This window comes from Mobula hypostoma, chromosome 2, assembly GCF_963921235.1.
Source record: "Mobula hypostoma chromosome 2, sMobHyp1.1, whole genome shotgun sequence".
In the NCBI taxonomy this organism is placed as follows: Eukaryota; Metazoa; Chordata; class Chondrichthyes; order Myliobatiformes; family Myliobatidae; genus Mobula; species Mobula hypostoma.
In genome coordinates this window covers 26,422,201-26,443,468 of record NC_086098.1, presented here as the reverse complement: position 1 = coordinate 26,443,468, position 21,268 = coordinate 26,422,201, and the positions used below count along the sequence as shown (strand labels likewise).

The window sequence follows — 21,268 nt, the reverse complement described above, 5'->3', positions numbered from 1 at the left end:
GTTCGGTGTTCCAAGTGTGGCATCCTGGTCATCTGTGAGACCCGATGTAGATTGGGAGATTGCTTTGCCAAGCATATACGCTCTGTCCGCTAGAACAAGCGAGATCTCCCAGTGGCCACCCATTTTAATTCCACTTCCAATTTCTGTTCTGATATGTCCATCCATGGCCTCCTTCACTAACGTGATTCCACCAACTTACTTTGGAGGAATAGCACCTTGCATTTCGTTTGGGTAGCCTCCAACCTGATGGCATGAACATGGATTTCTCAATCTTCTGGTAATGACACCCCCCACTCCCCGATCCCTTCACCATTTCCCATCCCCATTGTTGTTTTTAAGCCGTTCCTGTGTAGGCTCTGTACTTGGGGCCATTGCCTTGCTGTTTAAAAAAATTTCTGTAATTCGGCATTTTCACTAATCCGGCACTCCTCAGGTCCCAATGGTGCCGGATTAGTGAAGGTCGACCTGTATTTGTAATTAATTTAGATCACTTTGTAGAGATGTTTTCACTTTAACACGAACAAGTTTTTTTCTGTTGATCAGTGTCAAAAAAAGCCAAATTAAATCCACTATGATTCAATGTTGTAAAACAATAAAACATGAAAACTTCCAGCGGTGGGGGGTGGGAGTGGGAATACTTTTTTTGGCACTGTAGACAAGTTACAGCAGAGGATTCTAAGTGATAAGATATACGTGCATCTGGAAAGGCAGGAGCTAATTAGGGGTAGTTGGCATGTCTTGATCATGCCTTATGAACTGGATTGAGTGATCAGCTGGCTGGAGCATTCACTGATGTCTTTAACCTCTGACTTTGACAGTCGGAGGTACCCATCTGCTTCAAGCAGGCTTCAGTTAAACCAGTGCCTAAGAAGAATGTGGTAACCTGCCTCTATCATCCAGTAGCACTTTCATGCACAGTGATTAAGTGTTTTGAAACATTGGTGAGGAAACATACCTACTCCTGCCTGAGAAACGACTTGGTTCCATTCCAATTTGCCTGCCAGCACAACGGGTCCACAGCAGATGCCATTTCAATGGCTCTTCACTCAACCCTGGAACATCTTGGCGGCAAAGATGCATACATCAGGATGCTCTTTATCCACTGCAGTTCGGCATTCAATGACATCACCCCCTCAGAAGTAATCAATAATACCCTGTTAAAACCTCAATTCCCCCTCTTGCTAATTCCAGTCAGTTTGGACTGGCAACATTTCCTCCAAAATCTCCATCAGCACAGATGCACCACAAGGCTGTGTGCTTAACCCCCACTCTACTCGCTTTATACTTATGACTGTGAGGCACCAGTGCCATATTTAATTTTGCTTATGACACCCAGTGTCATCGGCTGAATAAGAGGTGGTGACGAATCAGTACACAAGAAGGCGATTGAAAATCTCACTTAATGTCAGCAAGAACAAGGAGCCAAGAGGAGGAAACTGGAGGTGCGTGAGCCAGTCTCATCGGGGGAGCAGAGGTGGAGAGGGTTAGCAGCTTTAAATTAATTGGTGTTAACATTTCACAGCTTCTGTCCTAGGCCTAGCATTCGAGTGCAATTACAAAGAAAGTGCGGCGGGACCTCTATTTCCTTAGAAGTTTGCAAAGATTTGGCCTGAATATAAAACTTTGACAAACTTCGATATATGTGTGTAGAGGATATATTGACTGGTTGCATCATGGCTTGGTATGGAAACACCAATGCCCTTGAACGGAAAATCCTACAATAAAATAGTGGATCTGGACCATTGCATCACAAGTAAAGCCCTCCCCACCATTGAACACATCTGCATGGAGCTCTGTTTCAGGAAAATAGCATTCATCATCAGAGACCACCACCACCCAGGCCATTCTGTCTTTTCGTTGTTACCATCAGGAAGAAAGTACAGAGCCTTAGGACCCAACCACTGGGTTCAGGAACAAATTATTACCCTTTAATCATCAGACTCTGAACCACTGGGAGTAACTAAACACAACTTAGCTCAACTTCACTGAACTGTTCCCACAACCTGTGGACTCACTCTCATGAACTCTTCATCTCATGCTTTTGATTGCTTATTTAATATTATTTCTGTGTTTCTTTTTCTTTTGTACTTGAACAGTTGTTGTCTTTTGAATATCGGTTGTTTGCTCGTCCTGTTGGGTGTGGTCTTTCATTGATTCTGTTATGTTTTTTCGATTTACTGAGTATGCCTGCAAGAAAACAAATCTTAGTGTTGTATATGTTAACATGTATGTACTCTGACAATAAATTTACCTTGAACTTCAGAGGTAACCAAGAAAGTTGATGAAGGCAGAGCAGGAGAGGTAGCTTATATGGACTTCAAAAAGACCTTTGATAAGTTTGCACAGGGTAGGCTGCTCTGGGAGGTTGGATCACATAGTGTCCAGAGAGAGCTGTCTCACTGAATACACAGTTGGCTTAACAGCAGAAAGCAGAGAGTGATGGTATCAGACTGGAAGCCCATGAGAAGTGGTGTACCTCAGACTGGTGTTGGGTGCATTGTTTGTCTACTCTATCAACAATGTGGGTAAGAACATTGTTAATAAGTTTGCAGATGATGCTGAGATAGGTGGTATTGCACACAGTGTAGAAGACGATCAGATTTTGTAAGGGGATCTTGATCGGTTGAGTATGTAGGCAGAGCAATGGCAAGTTGAGCTTAATTTTTATTTTGGATAGTCAAATGTTTTATTTTGGATAGTCAAATTCAGGTTGAACTACTGTGAATGCAGGGCCCTGGGAAGTAGCACACAACAGGAACATTGGAATGCAAGTAAATGAGTGTGGAGTTACAGATAGATCGTGTGGTAAGTCACAGAAGTTGGGAGGTCGTGGACTGACTGTATTGGTTGTTGAGGCCACACAGAGTATTTTGTTCAGTTTTGATCATCCTGCTGTTGGAAGGATTTAATTAAACTGGAAAGAATGCGGAAATGATCTACATGGATGCTGCAACGACTCGAGGGACAGAGCTAAAGGGAGCGATTAAGGCTAGGATATGAGTGCAGGAGACTGAGTGGTTATAAAAATCATGAGGGGGCATAGATAGGTGAATAGACTCTGTGTTTTTTCCCCAGAGTTGGGGTATCCCAGACGAGAGCGATGGGTTTAAGGTGAGAGGGGAAAGTTCTAGGAGGGAGTTTACGGGCAACATTTTTTTTGGATAAAGAGTGTGATCTATGTGAAATCAGCTGCTAGACGAGGTGATTGAAGCAGGTATAAACACAAGTTTTAAAAGTCATTTGGGCAGATTCAGCGAGTCACTAAACTCCAGTTCTAATCATTATCCTGTTATCATTGTTGACCACTGCGGCGCCAGAGATTTTTTCTTGCTGGTGCTCCAGTGGGGCTGAATTATTCAGTGATGGTGCTGAGGGATGTACCCTATGGTAATATGTATTCGCAAGGCCAGACGCGTGGCGTTCAAAAGTCAGTTTCAAGCATTATGTGCCTACTATAAATGCCTCTGTTGATTCACAAGCAACAGCAATTGATAGATCTAATATAGAAGTGAACTGTGACAGTGTCAGCAGCATCGGAGACAACCCGGGCTACACAGAGCATAAACAAACAAACCAACAGAGCATCCGACCCTCAGCGCACAACGTGGATCACGCACCAATCCCGCAATCAGCGTCAAATGCGTGCTTTTCAACTGAAAAACACATTAACCCACAATGTCCACTGCTATTTGCATTACATAGACAGACAAGGCCAAAAGATACACTGTTATTAAAGTCAAATAAGGCAAACAACAGATGAAAGGCTTTACCAGGAGTTGGACAAATTGTACTCTGACCATGCAATACCTCAATTAATTCGGCTACTGAACTTAAAACAAAAATCAACAGAATCACCACTTGGAAGTCTAAGTATAACCAGTAGGCTTAATAGCAGTAAATGTAATATTTTAGGATTTGCAGGAAACATAAGGACTATGGGATATCCACCACAAAATAATAATTATAATCAGCATTAGTCAAGGCCCAAATTTAAAAAAAATCAACTGCACTCACCATTGATATTTTCAGAGAAGCACAACCCGTCTGTTGTTGTGATTGGTGGCGAAAGCATCAATGATTTTCTGGATGTCAAGTGCTTTGGTTCTCTGGCTGTTTATGGCCAACAGGGTCAAGTTGCTGTTCCGAGCATCGCTGCTGCTATTCCTTAGGTAGTTTTTGAGGTGTCTGAGGCAAGAGAAACGTTTGCATGAGGCAGATGTCACAGGTAGAGTCAGTGATATGCACATTAGTTTGTATAAATCTATAACTGCATCGTGGTAGGGTCTCATTGGAGCTAGAAATTCCACTGTGTCCTTCACTGTCTGTCCTTTTGTTTTGTTTCCAGCAGACGCTTCAGTCACTCCATAGTATTGGGCCATTGGCCAAAGACAATTCTTGTCTAGGAAGAGCTTGTGTTTGGGCCTCAATGTTGAGACTCCAGTCCGAACACCCCCCCCCCACCCCCGTCTCAATTGAGAACCGTCTTTTCATTTCAGTCAGAAGTCTGTCTATAACCGGATAGAAACAGTGCTTGCGAAGGTCATCAGAGGATGTGACAGGTGTGCGTTCGGTTTGGGCCTCAACAACAAAATCATGTAGGCGGCGGGGTGGCTGGGCCTGTCTCCTTTCATGTGGTCTGCTCTGTATACCGGCCTTGACGCACAGGTCCCTAGCTCTCGTCTGAATTTCACTCCATGATTCCTCTCCCCGTTTTGCTGGGAGTGCATCAATAACAGACTGAGCCAAGTCCACAGCGGATGAAAACTCCAAACTGGGAGATTGTAGCTGGTCTGACATGAACTTTGTGACTCAGAATAAATCCTCAAACAGAGTGAGAAGTAAAGCAAACTGCTCGTCAATCAGTCCATTTACAGCTCTGGCCTTTGTTTTCCTCCGTGCATTTGGTTGACCCATAATATCCTGTAGTGTAGCTAGAATGGCAGGGAGTGATTTCCTTACAGCCCACAAAGCTGTATACTGCCATGCCCAGCGTGTATCTGACAATTTCTTCAACTCCACAGGCTGTGCAGTTGATTCCAGTTCTCTCTGTTTCTTCATGAAAAGATCGTGGGCAACAGAGTTTGAAAGGAAGTTTTAAAGCAGCTGCACAGTTTCAAAAAAAACTTACCCGTTTGTCGGACAATGTCTTGGCATGCAGTATAGCATAGAGACTCAACCACAGCTCTCATATACTCACGATTTTCTTGGACAATCTTTGCATGTCCTTTATCAAGCATATTTCCCAATCTTGAACCGCCTTGTTCTCTCAATCTGAATTCGGCCCGTGCCTCCATAGCAAACTTATGAGCTGCACTTACATCGTGGGTTTTGAAAGCTGTTGTAGCTTTGCTCCAGTTGCGGTAACCGGTGACAGTGAAGGTAGACTCAGAATGGAACCTATGGCCTCCACGCAGGAAATGCCTGCATGCGAAGCAGAACGTAGTATATTTCGTGATCGAATATTCCAGCCAGTGCAGGTCAAACCAGCCACGAGAAAAACTCCTTTGCTGATTGCCAAACTGTTGCGAGCAGCGAAGGGTACTTTCTCAATGCTGGCTGACGGGGTCCTTCCTCAGGCTGCTGGCTAACATCGCTAACAGTATTCCCACTAGCACTAAGAGCAGCTTCATCCACGTTCTCTGCTGAATCCTGCCCCGTTTCTTGTTCCTCTGCTTCGCCCTCGCACTCCTTCGATGAACTGCTGTCGTCCTCATCCCCACTTACTTCTTTCTGCATGTCACTTTCAATTAAGACAGGCTCAGGCTGAGACACCACTGATTCCTCTGGATGAGGTTGTTTTCTCACTAAAAATCGATCCGTTTTTCACGCCGGCCAAAATAATGCATGTGCCAGACCCACGCTAGCTTGTAAAAGCACAATGTGTGTGTGTGTGTGGGGCATCTGTTAGTCTCGTGAGACCATGGATTTGCGCCTGGATGTATATTATCAATCTCTTGCGTGAGTGAGAGTGAGTGACATCACCACCTTAAGTGATCTTAGATCAGTTTTACTGATCTGAGGACAGCAATGGCAAGACATTGACAATGAACGAATAAGCAGAAGTGTAGAGTGGATCTGACAGAGTTTATAACTTTATTGCTGCGTGGGTGCTAAGGTAATTGGGGGTGCTGTTTCACTAGATCAACTGGAGAAACAAGCTGCATTCAAAACTATACAGAGAAAGCAGCTGCAATTTGAATGTGAAATTTCAGTTAACTTCTTGGTGTTATTGTAATTTCTGCTGGTGCTATAGCACCACCTCAGCACCGCCACTGTTGTTGACCAGTGAACATTGGCCACAGTACTGAATACCAATTCATACTCTATAACAAAGGGTGTGAATGTTTTTAAGGGGATCATAGAATTTTAATACACTAGATTTAGAGAAAATGTATTTGCTAATGGGAGTCTAAATGTAGGGTTGTAGATATGATGACCAATGAGGAATTTGGAGAAATCCTTTTATTCAATGGTGGGAGTTTTGTGATTTCTTCTCTACGACAAGTGGCAGAGATGCGCTTGAGGGGAAACTGGATAAGTACCTGAGAGGGAAAAGAATAGGATCTGTTAATAGGGTTACGTTAAGTCGAGTATAAGAAGCCTTCTGTACAGTATGAATATTGAATTAGACCTGTTATGCCACATGGCCTCTTCTGTGCTTTATTTTGTAGATAATTGCATGTAGTGCACTGGAATTCTGTGTAATAATAAGGGCACTGTATCAATAGCAGAGAAACAGGTCACTGTGCCCAATCGATCTCTACCAGCATTCATAATCTTAATTCCTCTCTTCCAGTCAACTCTACATACTCTGTACCCATATGCTACATTTACTGAATAATTAATTGTTCAATGCTACCTAAAAGGATGAATATTATTGCAGTTTAAAAAAAACACTTATTCCACATATTCCCAATCTTCTAAATAAATTCCTCCCATATCTTTCCTAAAGTGCAGCCACAGAAATGATATTGATTCTAACTTCTCTGTAAAGCATTTTGCAGATTGTTTATAATTGACTTGTGGCCAGAGGGAGGTTTGTTGTATTGAAGTATTTGTTAAGGAAACAAACTAACTCAAAAATAAGTCTGATAAAGGATAGTCGACGTGGCTTCAGGAAGGGAAGGTTGTGCCTCACGAGCTATTGAGGAAGTGACAGAGCAGATTGATGAAGATAAAGTGGTGGATTTTCTAGATGTGGATTTTTTTGAGGGTGTTTGACAAGGTTCCCTACAGTCGGTTTGTCCACAAAGTTGTGAGCCCGGGGAAGTGGCTGAGCCACAGATAGCAGAGGGTGGGACCTGACTGGTGGTGTTTCACAGGGATTTGCTGTTTGGTATTTTTATCAATGACTTGGATGAGGAAGTGGAGCGGTGGTTTAGTAAGTTTGCAGATGTCATTAAGATGGGAGGTGTTATGGAGAGTGTAGGAGGCTTTTGTAGGTTACAACAGGATATAGAAAGGATGAGGGTTGAATGGAGAATTGGTAGATAGAGTTCAATCAGCAAATTTTTGAGGTGGTTCACTTGGAAGGTTGAGCTAGCTTGGCAGTATGGAGGATCAGAGGGATCTTGGGGTCCAAGTTCATAGAGCTGCCTCAAAGTTGTGCTGTGTAGGAAGGAAGGGTCAGATTGATTGTGGAAGTATATTTATAAAATTTGGCCCACTATCATAGGTTGGAGGGTCCATGTTGTGCTTATTGTTTAGTGCTGTAAATGCTGAAAATTTGAAATGCGTAACCTATTTTCTGGGAGCAAGACAGATTAGCATCTGCAGAGGAAATGAATTAATCTTGAACAAATACTCCTGACAATGGGAATAAATTGTAGCTGAAAATGATAAAGTATCAAACAAAGGAGCTGAGAGAAACAGGTGTGCAGTGTTTGAAGGTTGAATAAGACTTCAGAGGGTAGATGTTAGGTTGATGTTTCAGCTGATTGGAGCATCTATAGGCTGGGATTATTATTTTAAAAGGAAGGGATGGCTATTTAAGACAGATACGCTCTTAACCCAGGCTCTAAAATTTTGATGTCAATATGTAACAGAGTCTTTGTGACTGAGTCTATTCCACACAGAACACGGCAGATGTTTACGTATTAATGGGAGTTGAGTACAGGAAGGTGGTACAGCCATGATCTTAGTGGTGGAGTCGGCACAAGGACTGAGTGGCCTTATCTTCGGGTTCTTATGGTCTGAAGAATCAGAGATGGAGAAAACCAGCAGTGGAGATATTAGAGGGAAAAAAAGGATGAAATCTGGAAAACTTGGTAAAACCTAGTTAACATTATGAAGTGGGTAAAAAAAATCAATTCTTCTAAAATGATTAGGAATGGGTATAACAAACTCAAGACTCTTGGAAATCTGTGATTTGTGGTGCCAAAGAAAAAGAAATGACATAAAATTGCTTTGCTTTTAGCTATGGTGTTATCAAGAGCAGGACATTGGCCCAGTAGCTGCTCTTCCTTGTCCAACGGGACAACTCAACTCCTGCCCTTGACATCAAGGACAGACCAAACATAATTTCAAAGAGCTCCTGTAAAGTTAGTATCAGGAAGAAAGCACTACAGCGTTTAAAAATGTTCCTTGCACAAAGGAAGGTAGCTGTGTCATTGGAGGTCAGTCGATAGAGCTGAGACAACACTACCTGACTTCTGGGCAGGGAGCTATACTGAAATACCTTCAGATGCTTCTCCAGAATATCAGCAGTAGGGGTGTTCTGTGATGATTGCACAGTATTTGGTTCCGTTTGCATCTCCGATGTTGAAAGCTGTAATTGAAGAGCAAGAGAAGACCTGCCGTTGTAAGTAATGTGTTTCCAAAAATAACGTCAGAGTGTGAGTGACTTTCCTCTTGACACCTCACTCAAAATTCATACACGTGACCTGTCAGGATATGATGGAATACTCAGCTTCAGTAACGTTCTACAAGATTGACTCTATCAACCCACGGGCTTGTAATTTGATCCTCTCCATCACTGGTATGCAGATTCCGCCACCTTCAAAATGATCCACATCTACTTATCTAGGCTACTCTGATAGCAGCTCCCAGTCCTCCGACTTCTATTACCAAGGAGGACAGGGGATTCAGATGCCTCGGAGCACCACCACTTGCAGGTTTTCCTCTGTCCCAGTATCCAAGACATCTTCAAGCAGTGGAACCTCAGAAAGGCAGGGTCCATCATTAAGGACCCCCACCACCCAGGGCATGCCCTCTTCTCGTTGTTACCGTCAGGGAGGAGGTACAGAAGCCTGAAGGCATACACTCAGTGATTCAGGAACAGCTTCTTCCCCTCTGCCATCTGATTTCTGAGTGGATGTCCATGATCGCTACCTCACTGCTTTATTTTAATATTTGTTTTTGCGCTACTTACTTATTTAAAAATAGTGATATACTTAATGTAATTCAGTTTCTCCCTGTATTTATCACCTATTGCATTGTACTGCTGTTGCCAAGTTAACAAATTTCATGACACATGACACGGTGATATTAAACCTGGTTCTGATTCTGATCCTGACTTTAGAATGTATTGTCACTCCTTCACATCACTAAGAGTAAATCCATAAACTCCATTTTTACAGCACCAAGCAAGTACCTTCATCAGAAGGACTGCAAAGGTTTAATTATGTGCTTCACTACTGGCTTCTCAGGGGCACTTATAGTTGGCAGTAAATATTGGCCAGATTCATAAAAATTAAGTAAGAAAGGGTTCCTGGTAAAAGTGAGTTGTAGAGTCTTGAAGTTTCACTGGTGAACTTTAGTTATAAGATTTGAAAGTGTGCTTGGATAAATGGTGAAAGTGGTGTCATAGTTAGTTCCAAACAAGAGAAAATCTGTAGATGCTGGAAATCCAAGCAATGCACACAAAATGCTGGAGGAACTCCCCATCTATGGAAAAGAGTAAACAGTTGATGTTTTGGGCCGCGACCCTTCAGCAGAACTGGAGAAAAATGGTGAGAGGTCAGAGTACGAAGGTGGGGGAAGGGGAGGAGGAAATATAGGGTAGTAGGTGGTAGATGAAAGCTGGAGAGGGGGAGGGGTGAAGGAAGGAGCTGGGAAGTTGATTGGTGAAAGTGATATACAGAGCTGGAGAATGGGGAATCTGCTAGGAGAGGACAGAAGGCCATGGAAGAAAGGGGAGGGGAAGGAGCACCAGAGGGGGTGATGGGCAGGTAAGGAGATAAGGTGAGAGAAGGAAGCAGCAATGGGGAGTGGTGAAGGAGAGCTGGGGGAGGGCACTACTGGAAGTTGGAGAAATTGATGTTCAAACCACCAGGTTGGAGGCTACCCAGACGGAATATAAGGTGTTGTTCCTCCAACCAGAGAGTGGCCTCATCACACCATCTCCAACGAGATCCCACCACCAAGCACATCTTTCCCTCCCTGCCACCTCTTTCTACAGGGATTGCTCCCTACACGACTCCCTTGTCCATTGGTTCCTTCCCACTTGCCTCGCTCCTGGCACTTACCCTCACAAGCGGAAGAAATGCTACACCCTTGCCCCTACACCTCCTCTCTCACTACCATTCAGGGTCCCAAGCAGTCCTTCCAGGTGAGGCCTGTGAATGTGTTGGGACTACCTACTGTATCTGCCGCACCTGGTGTGACCTCCTGTATACTAGTAGATTGGGAGACTGCTTCGCCAAGCACCTACGCTAGAAAAAGTGAGATCTCCCAGAGGCCACCCATTTTAATTATACTTCCGGTTCCCATTCTGACATCAGTACACGGTTTCCTCTACTGCTGTATCCTTTACTCCCACCAGATTTACGAACTCGCTCTCCACTCCACATTGACAACTGCAGTACTGTGCAAAAGCCTTGTGCACCCTAGCTAAATAGATGTGCTAAATATATTGCACAACCCTCATCAATTATCTTCTTCATTGTACAGAAAGTACAAGGCAAATTGATTCAGTGGAGCGTTGAGAGGAGTTTTAGAGTCCTAATCGTGACTCAAATTGTCATGCTCATAAAATTGTCTTATAAATGGAGCTGCCAAATGGAAAATGATTGCATGAGTCAATTGTCTGAACTTGTGTTTGTCATTATTGATTGAGCTTCTAATGAGAAATTTTGAGGAGTAACAAAATTTACGGGCTTGTTTTATTATTTTCTTTAACCATTTCATAATATGTTAATTTTTCTTCGGTATAGGAGGATGTACTTTTGATAATGGCTTGGAACTGTGCGAGTATTTGCAAGATCAGGAAGACGATTTTGATTGGAGGCATGTCAGGACTGAAGATACATTGCATTTGCAGCCCAGTGTGCCACCAGGTAAGTGAGTAACAACCTGTGAACTCCGGGCTTTACTGCTGAAATTGTTCTGTTTTTAAATTTGTGCTGAGAAAATGTGTTTGGTATTCATGTGTATGGAAAGATTAATAGAGAATTACCGATGAATAATCCTGAACATCCAAGCCAGCTTACAGATAATAACAATTTGTATACTTTTAAAATAATTTGCCAACTTTTAACCATGATTTGACAGAAATAGAAGAAATTGAACCTGTGTGTGTTGCACTGACACGTATGTTAACGGAGGTATTCAGCAGACAATAAAGGGAGATTTGACAATGGCAATCATGTTGCCTGAAAGTCTAAAGGAAATCAAAATAATAAATTTTGGCTGGAATACACTAGAGTTTTTGGAACGATTTGCCAAATTTAAGTAACTAATTTGACAGTTTGCATATCATTGAAGAGATATTGGTAAAGTGGTATTGTCATTTTTTTCCTTTGTGAACAGCTAATTGACAAATTCTGTGGAGACAGTTAGCAAAGGAACTAAAATGTGTTTTACTTTCAATCAGAGGACATTTTTCATTAGCATAATTAATCTTGCACTAAGGAAGGTTATCTTGAATATATTTTAATGAATTTATATTGTGGCCAATTTCATAATGACATTTAACTCCTTGTGATGTTGACCTTCAATATTAATTCATTTTTAATTAGTATAGGCCAACAAAAAGACGAGCTGAATTTATGTGCAAATATACATTTGAGGGTTAGGCTGTGCCATACAGGACAAAAAAATGGGAGAGATGTTGCAGTTTTTTCCAAGATTGCACATTGTTTGGAAACCTAATGCTTTCACACATTTCAATCTTTAACCTGAATTTTCTAGTGTGATCAGTTCAAAAGCTCATGGCCGTATTACCTGGAATTCTCCTGTACGAATCCCACTCATCAATTTCCAGCATAGCCACTGTATAGTGGTTTCTAGCAATGTGACATTTTGTGTGCTTATGGTGAAGGTGACCCATTGTTTTTACCAACCTGTCTACACAATTTGAAATAATGGAAGATTCCTTTTCCATTATCTCTCCATTTGTTTCTTATTTACATTGAGTGTAATTAGTAATTGCAGGAAAATAACCAACTTGAATTTAATCATTCCACACCTGCTCTCTTTTTTTCTGTTGGCTCTGTGGGAGTTATCCTGGATGCCACCTAATTTTTATCAAAATGCTACCACTTGGGAACATCAGCAGGAAACCCGGCTCTCTTTCTGCACCTCCCCTCTTGGACATTCCTGATGAAGAGTCTCGGCCTGAAACGTCGACTATTTATTCTATTCCATAGATGCTGCTTGGCCTGCTGAGTTCCTCCAAGATTTTGTATGTATTGCCTTGGACATTCCACTGTCTTTTACAACTTGGACCACTTCCTCACCATCCAATGACTTGAAGTCTTCTGCATGCGAAAGAGCAAAGCTCCACCCCAGACTATTGAACCAGATTAATTTTATATCTGTCTCCGAGATCAGCTTTGGATCACGCAATGGTATCCCAGCCAACCTTACCCATTTTCAGATCCATAAGTGTTTGATTCTGACTGTGTCTCAGCTTATTTGCTGTTAAACCCTAATCCACGTCTTTGATATCTGCAGGCTTGACAATTCCACTACAATCAAATTGCCCACCACTAAACTCCCTTCTGATGAGGTTATCCAAAAGTCTCGTATTTCAATCAAATTTATTCTTGCTGATTTAACCGGGGCCCGATTTTGCAGTCCCTTAATTTTGAAGTATTATCCCTGAGCTCAGATTCCTTGATAACCTTGCATTCTGCACTCCTCTCATTCTGGCCACTTAGTTGTCCCTGAATTTAATTGATTCACTGTTCGTGCCTGCTGCCTCAATTGTAGGGTTCTTGAATTTGCTCTTGATCATTTCTTTTCACTCTACATTAATTACTTAGGTAGGTTCTGTCAAAAGCCGTAAGAAATTGGAACACTTTGCTGCATTAAAATTGCTCTATGAATACAATTTGTTGCGAGTTACATCATTAAAATCCTTTGTTAGGTTTGTCAAGCATCATTTCCTTTTCATAGTTATGTTGACTGCCTAATGCTTTAATTTACTAAGCACTCTATTGCTGTTTATCTAATATTGGACTTAATGCATTTTTCTGTCAGCTGCCTGCTACATTTTGAAAGAATTTCTTTCTTCATGGTGATAGAAAAGTACAGCAAAGAAATGGGTCATTTGGCCCATCTAGCCAGTGCCAAATCATTTAAACTGCCTAGTCCCATCGACCTGCACTGGCTCCATAACCCGACCATCCATGTACCTCTCCAAACTTCTCTTAAAATGTCGAAATTGAGCTCACATGCAGCACTTGCACAGCTGGCTCGTTCCACCCTCTCTCAATCCTCTGAGAGAAGCAGTTTTCCCTCATTTCCCCCTTAAACTTTTCACCTTTCACTCCTAACACATGATCTCTGGTTGTTGTCCCACCTAACCTCCTGCTCTTGAATAAAAATTTACTTTTGCACCCTTTCAGTCTATTGGAGCTATTTCTGAATTTGGAGATACTTAGAAGATGACTGTGAATGCAGCAGATCCCTTTACTTTTCCAGCATTTTTCCTCATCAATTCAAATTTACTCAGTTTTTTTAAAAAACCTTTGGCTTTCTCACCATTTCTGGTATACTATTGCAACTTGTGTTTTTCTTAACAGAAAAAAGAAGCAGATAACTCCTTTTACTGTTTCAGCTGCTTTGTTTCTCATTTATAGTATCTCTTGTCTGTAGCTCTGAGATCCAAATAATCTCTTGCCGCTCTTTTTGGCCACGTAATTATAGATCCTGTCGTCGTCGTCATCATCATCATCAGGTGTCATGCCCAGTTTGAGCTTTGACTGCCATGGCCCACACACTCCTGTTTCGGGTCAAGTGGATCAATTCATTGGTATTCATTTCCAATTCTCTGGCTGCTGTCTCCATCATCATTTGTCTTTGTCTTTCTTTTGCTTTCTTCCTTTCAATCTTTCCCATAAATACCGTGCATTCTAACTCCTCTTTCCTAATCACATGTCTAATGAAGTTACGTTGCCCTTTCACTATCTCATACAGTATTTCTCTTTTTGTGATCTGTTCATGACATCCTCGTTAGATATTCGTTTCGTCCATGATATTCTTTGCACCCTCCTCAAAAACCTTTAATTCGTTTCCTCATGTTACTAGATATTGTGCAACATTCTGAGCCATATAACGTAACTGGATAAATGTAACATTTCAGTACAAGTGTGCGTCGCTTAACATCCATTCGGACAACGTCCAATCACTTATATGTCCGTAGTCCCAATCGGAGAACGTGACATAGCAGACGTAACCAATTTTGTGTATCGTGCGTCTCTTGAGCGTAGTAGCATTATCTCTGTTTAATTTTCTTTTGAAAATATTACCATAAAGTGCATTATGCTTCCAAACGCAGCAAAACCGCTCCTAGTGATAGCAGCAGCAAGAGGCAAAGGAAAAGTATTGATTTTGAAGTGAAACAAAAGGTTATTAAACAATATGAAGGTGGAAAACCAGTGAATGCTATTGCTCGGGATTTAGGCATGTCGCACTCGACAATCACAATGATCCTGAAAAATAAAGAAAAAATTCTCAAAGCTGTTAAAGGATCAGCTTCACTGAAAACTACAAGGCTCACGAAAATGCAAGAGGGACCGATATCGGATATGGAGACATTGCTAATGATATGAATTTAGTCAATACAGGTACACTGCAGTACTCCAGATAGGTTTGCTAAATATATAACATGGTGTTTGCACAATGTCCAAATCACATAACGTCCAATTTCACAGAACATATCGTAGACGTTAAGTGATGCATACCTGTACTCTGAGGCAAGTTGTCATGCCTAATTTAGCGTTGGTCAGTATACTGTTCATTCTCGTAAAGGTGTCTTTTGCTTTCCCTGTTCTTCTTTTGATGTCCATGTCGCACCTGCCATCTGATGTCACCCAACTTCCTAAGTAGCAAAAGTTCTGTACTTGTTTTATGTCTTCCCAGTTTACTTTCAGCCTGCATATAGGATTCTTCTTCTTCTTGGATATCGCTATACATTATGTCTTTTTGCAAATAAATCCTGTACAGTTATAATTAGTTTACTCTTACTGTCTACATTTTTCCTCATAAATTGCAGTTTCCTTGGTGGAATGTGTACTTATTATGTACTAATCTTAACTTGTCTATTAAATTTTAACTCTGCTTTCCCAAGCTGCCCGAGATTCAACTCTCCCCTCATGTATGCTATTAGCTTTATTTGAGTTTGGGCCTAATGTCAGACTTGAATGTATGTCTCAGAATTGATATGAAATTCTTCATAATGTGAATATATTAGTTATTAACTTTCAGTACACAAGGGTCTAAGATGGCCCATTTCCAATTTTGTAAATTCCTCCAGGCAATAGTTCTGAATGCATTCTATAAATTATTTTCCCAACTTGATCTGGGAATATAATTTTTAGTGAAGTTTAAAGCCCCGTAAACTTGTGTGTTAAAGGTAGAATAAAAATAATGTCAAATCAGTCCATAACAAAATCAGACAGAGATCTGTGGCATGCTCGATGATGCAGTATGTACCATTTCAGGATTCAGGAAGATCATGGCAGTATGCCAATAGATTAGATTGCATGCATCTGCAAGCTGTTGATTATAAGTTAACAGACTTACAATCTGACCACTGGTATAAGAGAGAGCAAGTAAGTATTTCAGCTTTTAAAGTAACTCTTTCAGACATAGGGCATTGAAAGCTAGCATAAATATTGTAAGGAAGTAAATCCTAAAATTTCAAGATTCCAAATGAACTCATGGATTGGCATTGGAGTATTCAAAATTTAGAGAGCCAATTGAGCACAAATAAAGAAAATGAATGGATTCCTTAATTTTATGCCTAAAATCTAAAAGTATTGAAGAATTTAGTGAAGTTAAATTTTTGCTGACATTTTGGCTGCAGTTAGAGTGAAATACAAATGGAAATTAGAAAGGAAAATAATAGTGTGGATCAACGTAAGTGTTAAAAAGAAGGGTTTTTTAATCTGAGAGAGCTAAAAAGGGCAATTTCCTGAAAAATAATGAAATTATATTAAAGTAACCAAATTCTTCGGTTTACAGGATAGAAACTTATGTGAATTGATTAAATGCCATGTGAGTCAACTAACCCTTGTGTAATTAGTATTTGTTATCAGAATTAGATATATTGTCACTGCCTTATGATGTGAAATTTGTTGTTTTGAGGCAACAGTGCACTGCAAAGATAGAAATTTTCAATAAATTACAAAATAAATAATACAAGGAAAAATGGAGCCCTGTTCATGGACCGTTCAGAAGTCTGATGGAAGCTGATTCTCAATACACATTGAGGGTCTTCAGGCTCCTGTACCTCCTCACTGATGATGGTAACAAGTTGAGGGCACGTCCCGGATGGTGAGGGTCTTGAGTGATGGATGCCACCTTCCTGAGGCACTGACTCTTCAAGATGACCTCGATGACAGGGAGGATTGAGCCCATGATAGAGCAGGCTGCGTCTATAACCCACTGCAGCCCCTTGCAATCCTGTGCACCAAAGCCTCCGTACAAGGCAGTGACGCTCCCAGTCAGAATGCTCTTCACCATACATGTAAAGAAATTTGCACATCTTTGATATCACAAATCCGGCCTTCATGGTAGCCTTATTGTGTGGGGCCCAGGATGGTTGACACCCGGGAACTTAAATCTGCTCTCACTTTCCACAGCTGCCACCTCAGTGAGGACAGCTGTGTGCCCCTGACTTCTCCTTCTTGAATCCACAATCGATTCCTTGGTCTTGCTGACATTGAGTGCGAGGTTTACCTTCTAAAAATACCGCCTTTTCGTTCATCTCAAAGACAAATTTCAGATCCCTACATGTCATCTTACTGGTATTTCTGTTTTCCTGAATCTGCTATCAAGTTCTGTGACATCTGAAAATGTTGCAATTATATGTAAATTGAGATTATTAAAGCATATTTTTGAAACTAGTGACAAATATTGACCTCTGGAAGCTTTAATAAACAAGCAGTTGGTCCAAAAAGTTGTTCACCGGAAGCTGCTGCTTTCCATGAACCAGATTCACATTTAGAGAACTGAAGATGGGGGAGACCTTTTAAGTAGGTGGAACTGTAGGGTCTGGGAATGTATATTTAAAAACAAAAGGGCAAAGAGGGGCAGTGTGAAATATTCCGAGCAGAAAAATCCCGAATCATTTTATACTGCATCCGGTGCTCCCGATGTGGCCTTTTATATATTGGCGAGACCCGACGCAGACTGGGAGACTGCTTTGCTGAACATCTACGCTCTGTCCGCCAGAGAAAGCAGGATCTCCCAGTGGCCACACATTTTAATTCCACATCCCATTCCCATTCTGACATGTCTGTCCACGGCCTCCTCTACTGTAAAGATGAAGCCACACTCAGGTTGGAGGAACAACACCTTATATTCCGTCTGGGTAGCCTCCAACCTGATGGCATGAACATCGACTTCTCTAACTTCTGCTAAGGCCCCACCTCCCCCTCGTACCCCATCTGTTACTCATTTTTATGCACACATTCTTTCTCTCACTCTCCTTTTTCTCCCTCTGTCCCTTTGAATATACCTCTTGCCCATCCTCTGGGTCCCCCCCCCCCCTTGTCTTTCTTCCTGGACCTCCTGTCCCATGATCCTCTCGTATCCCCTTTTGCCTATCACCTGTCCAGCTCTTGGCTCTATCCCTCCCCCTCCTGTCTTCTCCTATCATTTTGGATCTCCCCCTCCCCCTCCAACTTTCAAATCCCTTACTCACTCTTCCTTCAGTTAGTCCTGACGAAGGGTCTCGGCCTGAAACGTCGATTGCACCTCTTCCTATAGATGCTGCCTGGCCTGCTGCGTTCACCAGCAACTTTGATGTATGTTGCTTGAATCATTTTAAGCAGTCAGTTGAGGATTGGAGTATAATGGGGAAAAATGTAGGTCCCATTAAGTATCAGGGGCAATTTAAATGCAAAACCAGAGGATGTGAGCACTTAAGTGTACATGCATGGAGGAGGATTATATTGGAGTCCAGTGAAATCTCAGGGCATGTTATAATTAAAAAGTTTAAATGTCTTAGGCTACGTCCACACTAGAACTAGTTTTGAAAACGCCGGTTTCGCGTAAAAACGATAGGCGTCCACACCAGGCGTTTTAAAAAATATCTCCGCCCACATTAGAATGGATATTAGGGCGAATCTCCTTCTGCTGGGCATGCGCAGGACACATAGACAGAAAACAAGCAAAGAGGAAACGGTATACTTGGTGCACGTTTGTACAGTCTAGAAAAACTTAAAAGGAATTGCTGTTGGCTCCCACGCAGGAGGACTTAAAACTAAAAAAAAATACTGGAGCGTATGGAGGCAACCGACAGGGAGTTCACGGACAGTATGACCCCGCTGACGATGAACATTGAAAAACTGACTAACTCTGTTGCATTAATAAAGCACCTTGTTAAATGTATAAAACATGTCTGCATCAGTGTTATCTTGTACTTCAATACAATGTTACATTAGGCTGTTACACATCTATTGCCAGAGAAGTACTTGCATAAATAGGTAAAGCACCTTCATACAAGCAAGGACAGAAAACAGGGCAAAGTGAGTATACTTATTTATTCAGTAAGCTATGGGTCAAAGTATTTGGTGAGTGCATTTCTAACTCTTCTGGCTTCAGTCTCGTTGCCGTCTGTTCTGAAATTGTCAGGTTGTGGTGTTGGAGGGCGTGTTCAAGAAAACAATGAAATGCAGCACTGCCGCCACTATCTGTTCCGGCACGTCACGACAGCGGTTTTAAAAATATCCGTTTACCCGTCCACACTGCTCTGCACAACTGGTGTTTTCAAATTTACACACTCTGGAGGGCATTTTAGAAAATCTCTGTTTTCGGGGGAGGAAAACGCCGTTTCAGTGTGGACGGAAGGTCAAAACGAAGAGAAAAAGCTTTGGTTATGGATTTATCTGGTCTAGTGTGGATGTAGCCTTAGCTTAAAGGTGGATAAATTCCCAGGGCCTGATGAGATATTTGCTGCTTTGGAAGGAAAGGGGAGGAGATTGATGAGATCCCAACAGATTTAGATGTTTGCTGGCCACAGTTAAGTGCCAGGTGATGGAGAGTAGCAAATAGAACATCTTTATTCAAGAAAGACAGCAGGGTTAAGTCAAGTTATTACAGGCCTTTAAAATGTATGCCAGTGGTGGGCAGCTTATTAGAAAAAAACTGCTAAGGACAGGTTAATCACACTTGGAAAGGCAGGGAATAATCAATGGTGGTGTGACTTTGATTAATTGCTTGCGTTTGTGAGCTAATTTATTAATAAGGGTACATAAAAAATTTATTAATAGCAGTAATATATTTAATGTAAAGTCAGCCAGAGTGACAGAGGTCCGCAGAGGAAACTAAATTGATGGAATCTGAGAGAAAATGGCGGATTAGATCCAGAATTGATAGGTGGCAGGGGTGATGGTGGATGTGTATTCAAAGTGCAACACATAGATCGATGCTGGGACTCTTGTTTATTATGTACATCAGCTTGGATATGAATGTTGGAAGTATGATCAGTACTTTAGCAGATGACATGAAATTTGGTGAGGTTGGTGGTGGGAACGAATGTCCTCAGCTACAGGATGATATTGAGTAGTTGGTAAGGTGGGCAGACTTTGGCAGATAGATTTTATGGTGCTGGTTTGTGGAGGATTACTCAGGCCAGGATGTCCACATTGAATCACAAATGAGAAAATCTGCAGATACTGGGAAATCCAAGCAACAGGTGATGATGATCATCATCATCATCATCAGGTGTCATGCCTTTGACTGCCATGGCCCACACACTCCTGTTTCGGGTCAAGTGGATCAATTCATTCGTTTTCATTTCCAGTTCTCTGGCTGCTGTCTCCATCATCATTTGTCTTTGCCTTCCTCTTGCTTTCTTCCCTTCAATCTTTCCCATAATTACCATGCATTCTAACTCCTCTTTCCTGATCACATGTCTAATGAAGACACGTTACCCTTTCATGAACTCATATATTATTTCTCTTTTTGTGTTTGTTCTGTTCATGACATCCTCATTAGGTAATCGTTTCATCCATGATATTCTTTGCATCCTCCTCAAAAACCACATCTCTGCTGCTTCAATTTCTTTCCTCATGTTACTAGATATTGTCCAACATTCTGAGCCATATGAAAATACCAAATACAAAATCGACGATCATCTCCTTGGTTTTGGTGACATTAAGCATCAAGTTGTTATATTTATATTCACAGCCATTCTGTGAAACGCTGTCTCATTCTGCCCTGCAGAGCGATGTATGGTTAGAATGACAATAAAGTTTTTTTTTGAATCTTGAATCTTGAATATAACATAACTGGATAAACGTAACATTTCAGTGCTCTGAGGCGGGTTGTCATGCCCAGTTTAGTGTTGGTCAGTATACTCTTCATTCTCGTAAAGGTGTCTTTTGCCATCTCTATTCTTCTTTTGATGTCCATGTCGCACCTGCCATCTGATGTCACCAGGCTTCCGAAGTAGCAAAAGTTCTGTACTTGTTTTATGTCTTCCCCATTTATTCTCAGCCTGCAGATAGGATTCTCCTACTTTTTGGATATCACCATACATTCTGTCTTTTTGCAATTGATAGACCCATTTTTGCACTTTTTTCAACAACTATATCAATTACATTTTGTAGTTCTTCCTCCGTACTTGCAGTTAACACTGTCATCCGCCTATCTGAAATTATTGATGTTTTCACTGCCAACTTTGATTCCCAAGATGTCTCTTATTTTTTGTAGTATTGTTTCACTGTACATATTAAATAAATCAGGGGAGAAAACACACCCTTGTCTAACGCCTCTCTTGATTTTCGTAAACTGACTCATTTCTCCATGTATTCTTACAGTGGCAGTTTGTTCCCAGTACAGATTTCTGATTAGGCGGAGGTCTTTCGAATCA

General features: G+C 41.5%; 1 protein-coding gene across 6 annotated transcripts in view; it reads left to right on the top strand.

Moving 5' to 3' along the window:
- The window catches only part of ptprk (protein tyrosine phosphatase receptor type K), a 691,044-nt gene that overhangs the window by 105,123 nt on the left and 564,653 nt on the right, over positions 1-21,268 (top strand). For all 6 annotated transcript variants that reach the window (XM_063034492.1, XM_063034484.1, XM_063034476.1 and 3 more), the window contains exon 2: positions 11,154-11,276. In XM_063034492.1, the coding sequence (XP_062890562.1) occupies positions 11,154-11,276 (123 nt within the window). The remainder of the gene's footprint in view (positions 1-11,153; positions 11,277-21,268) is intronic.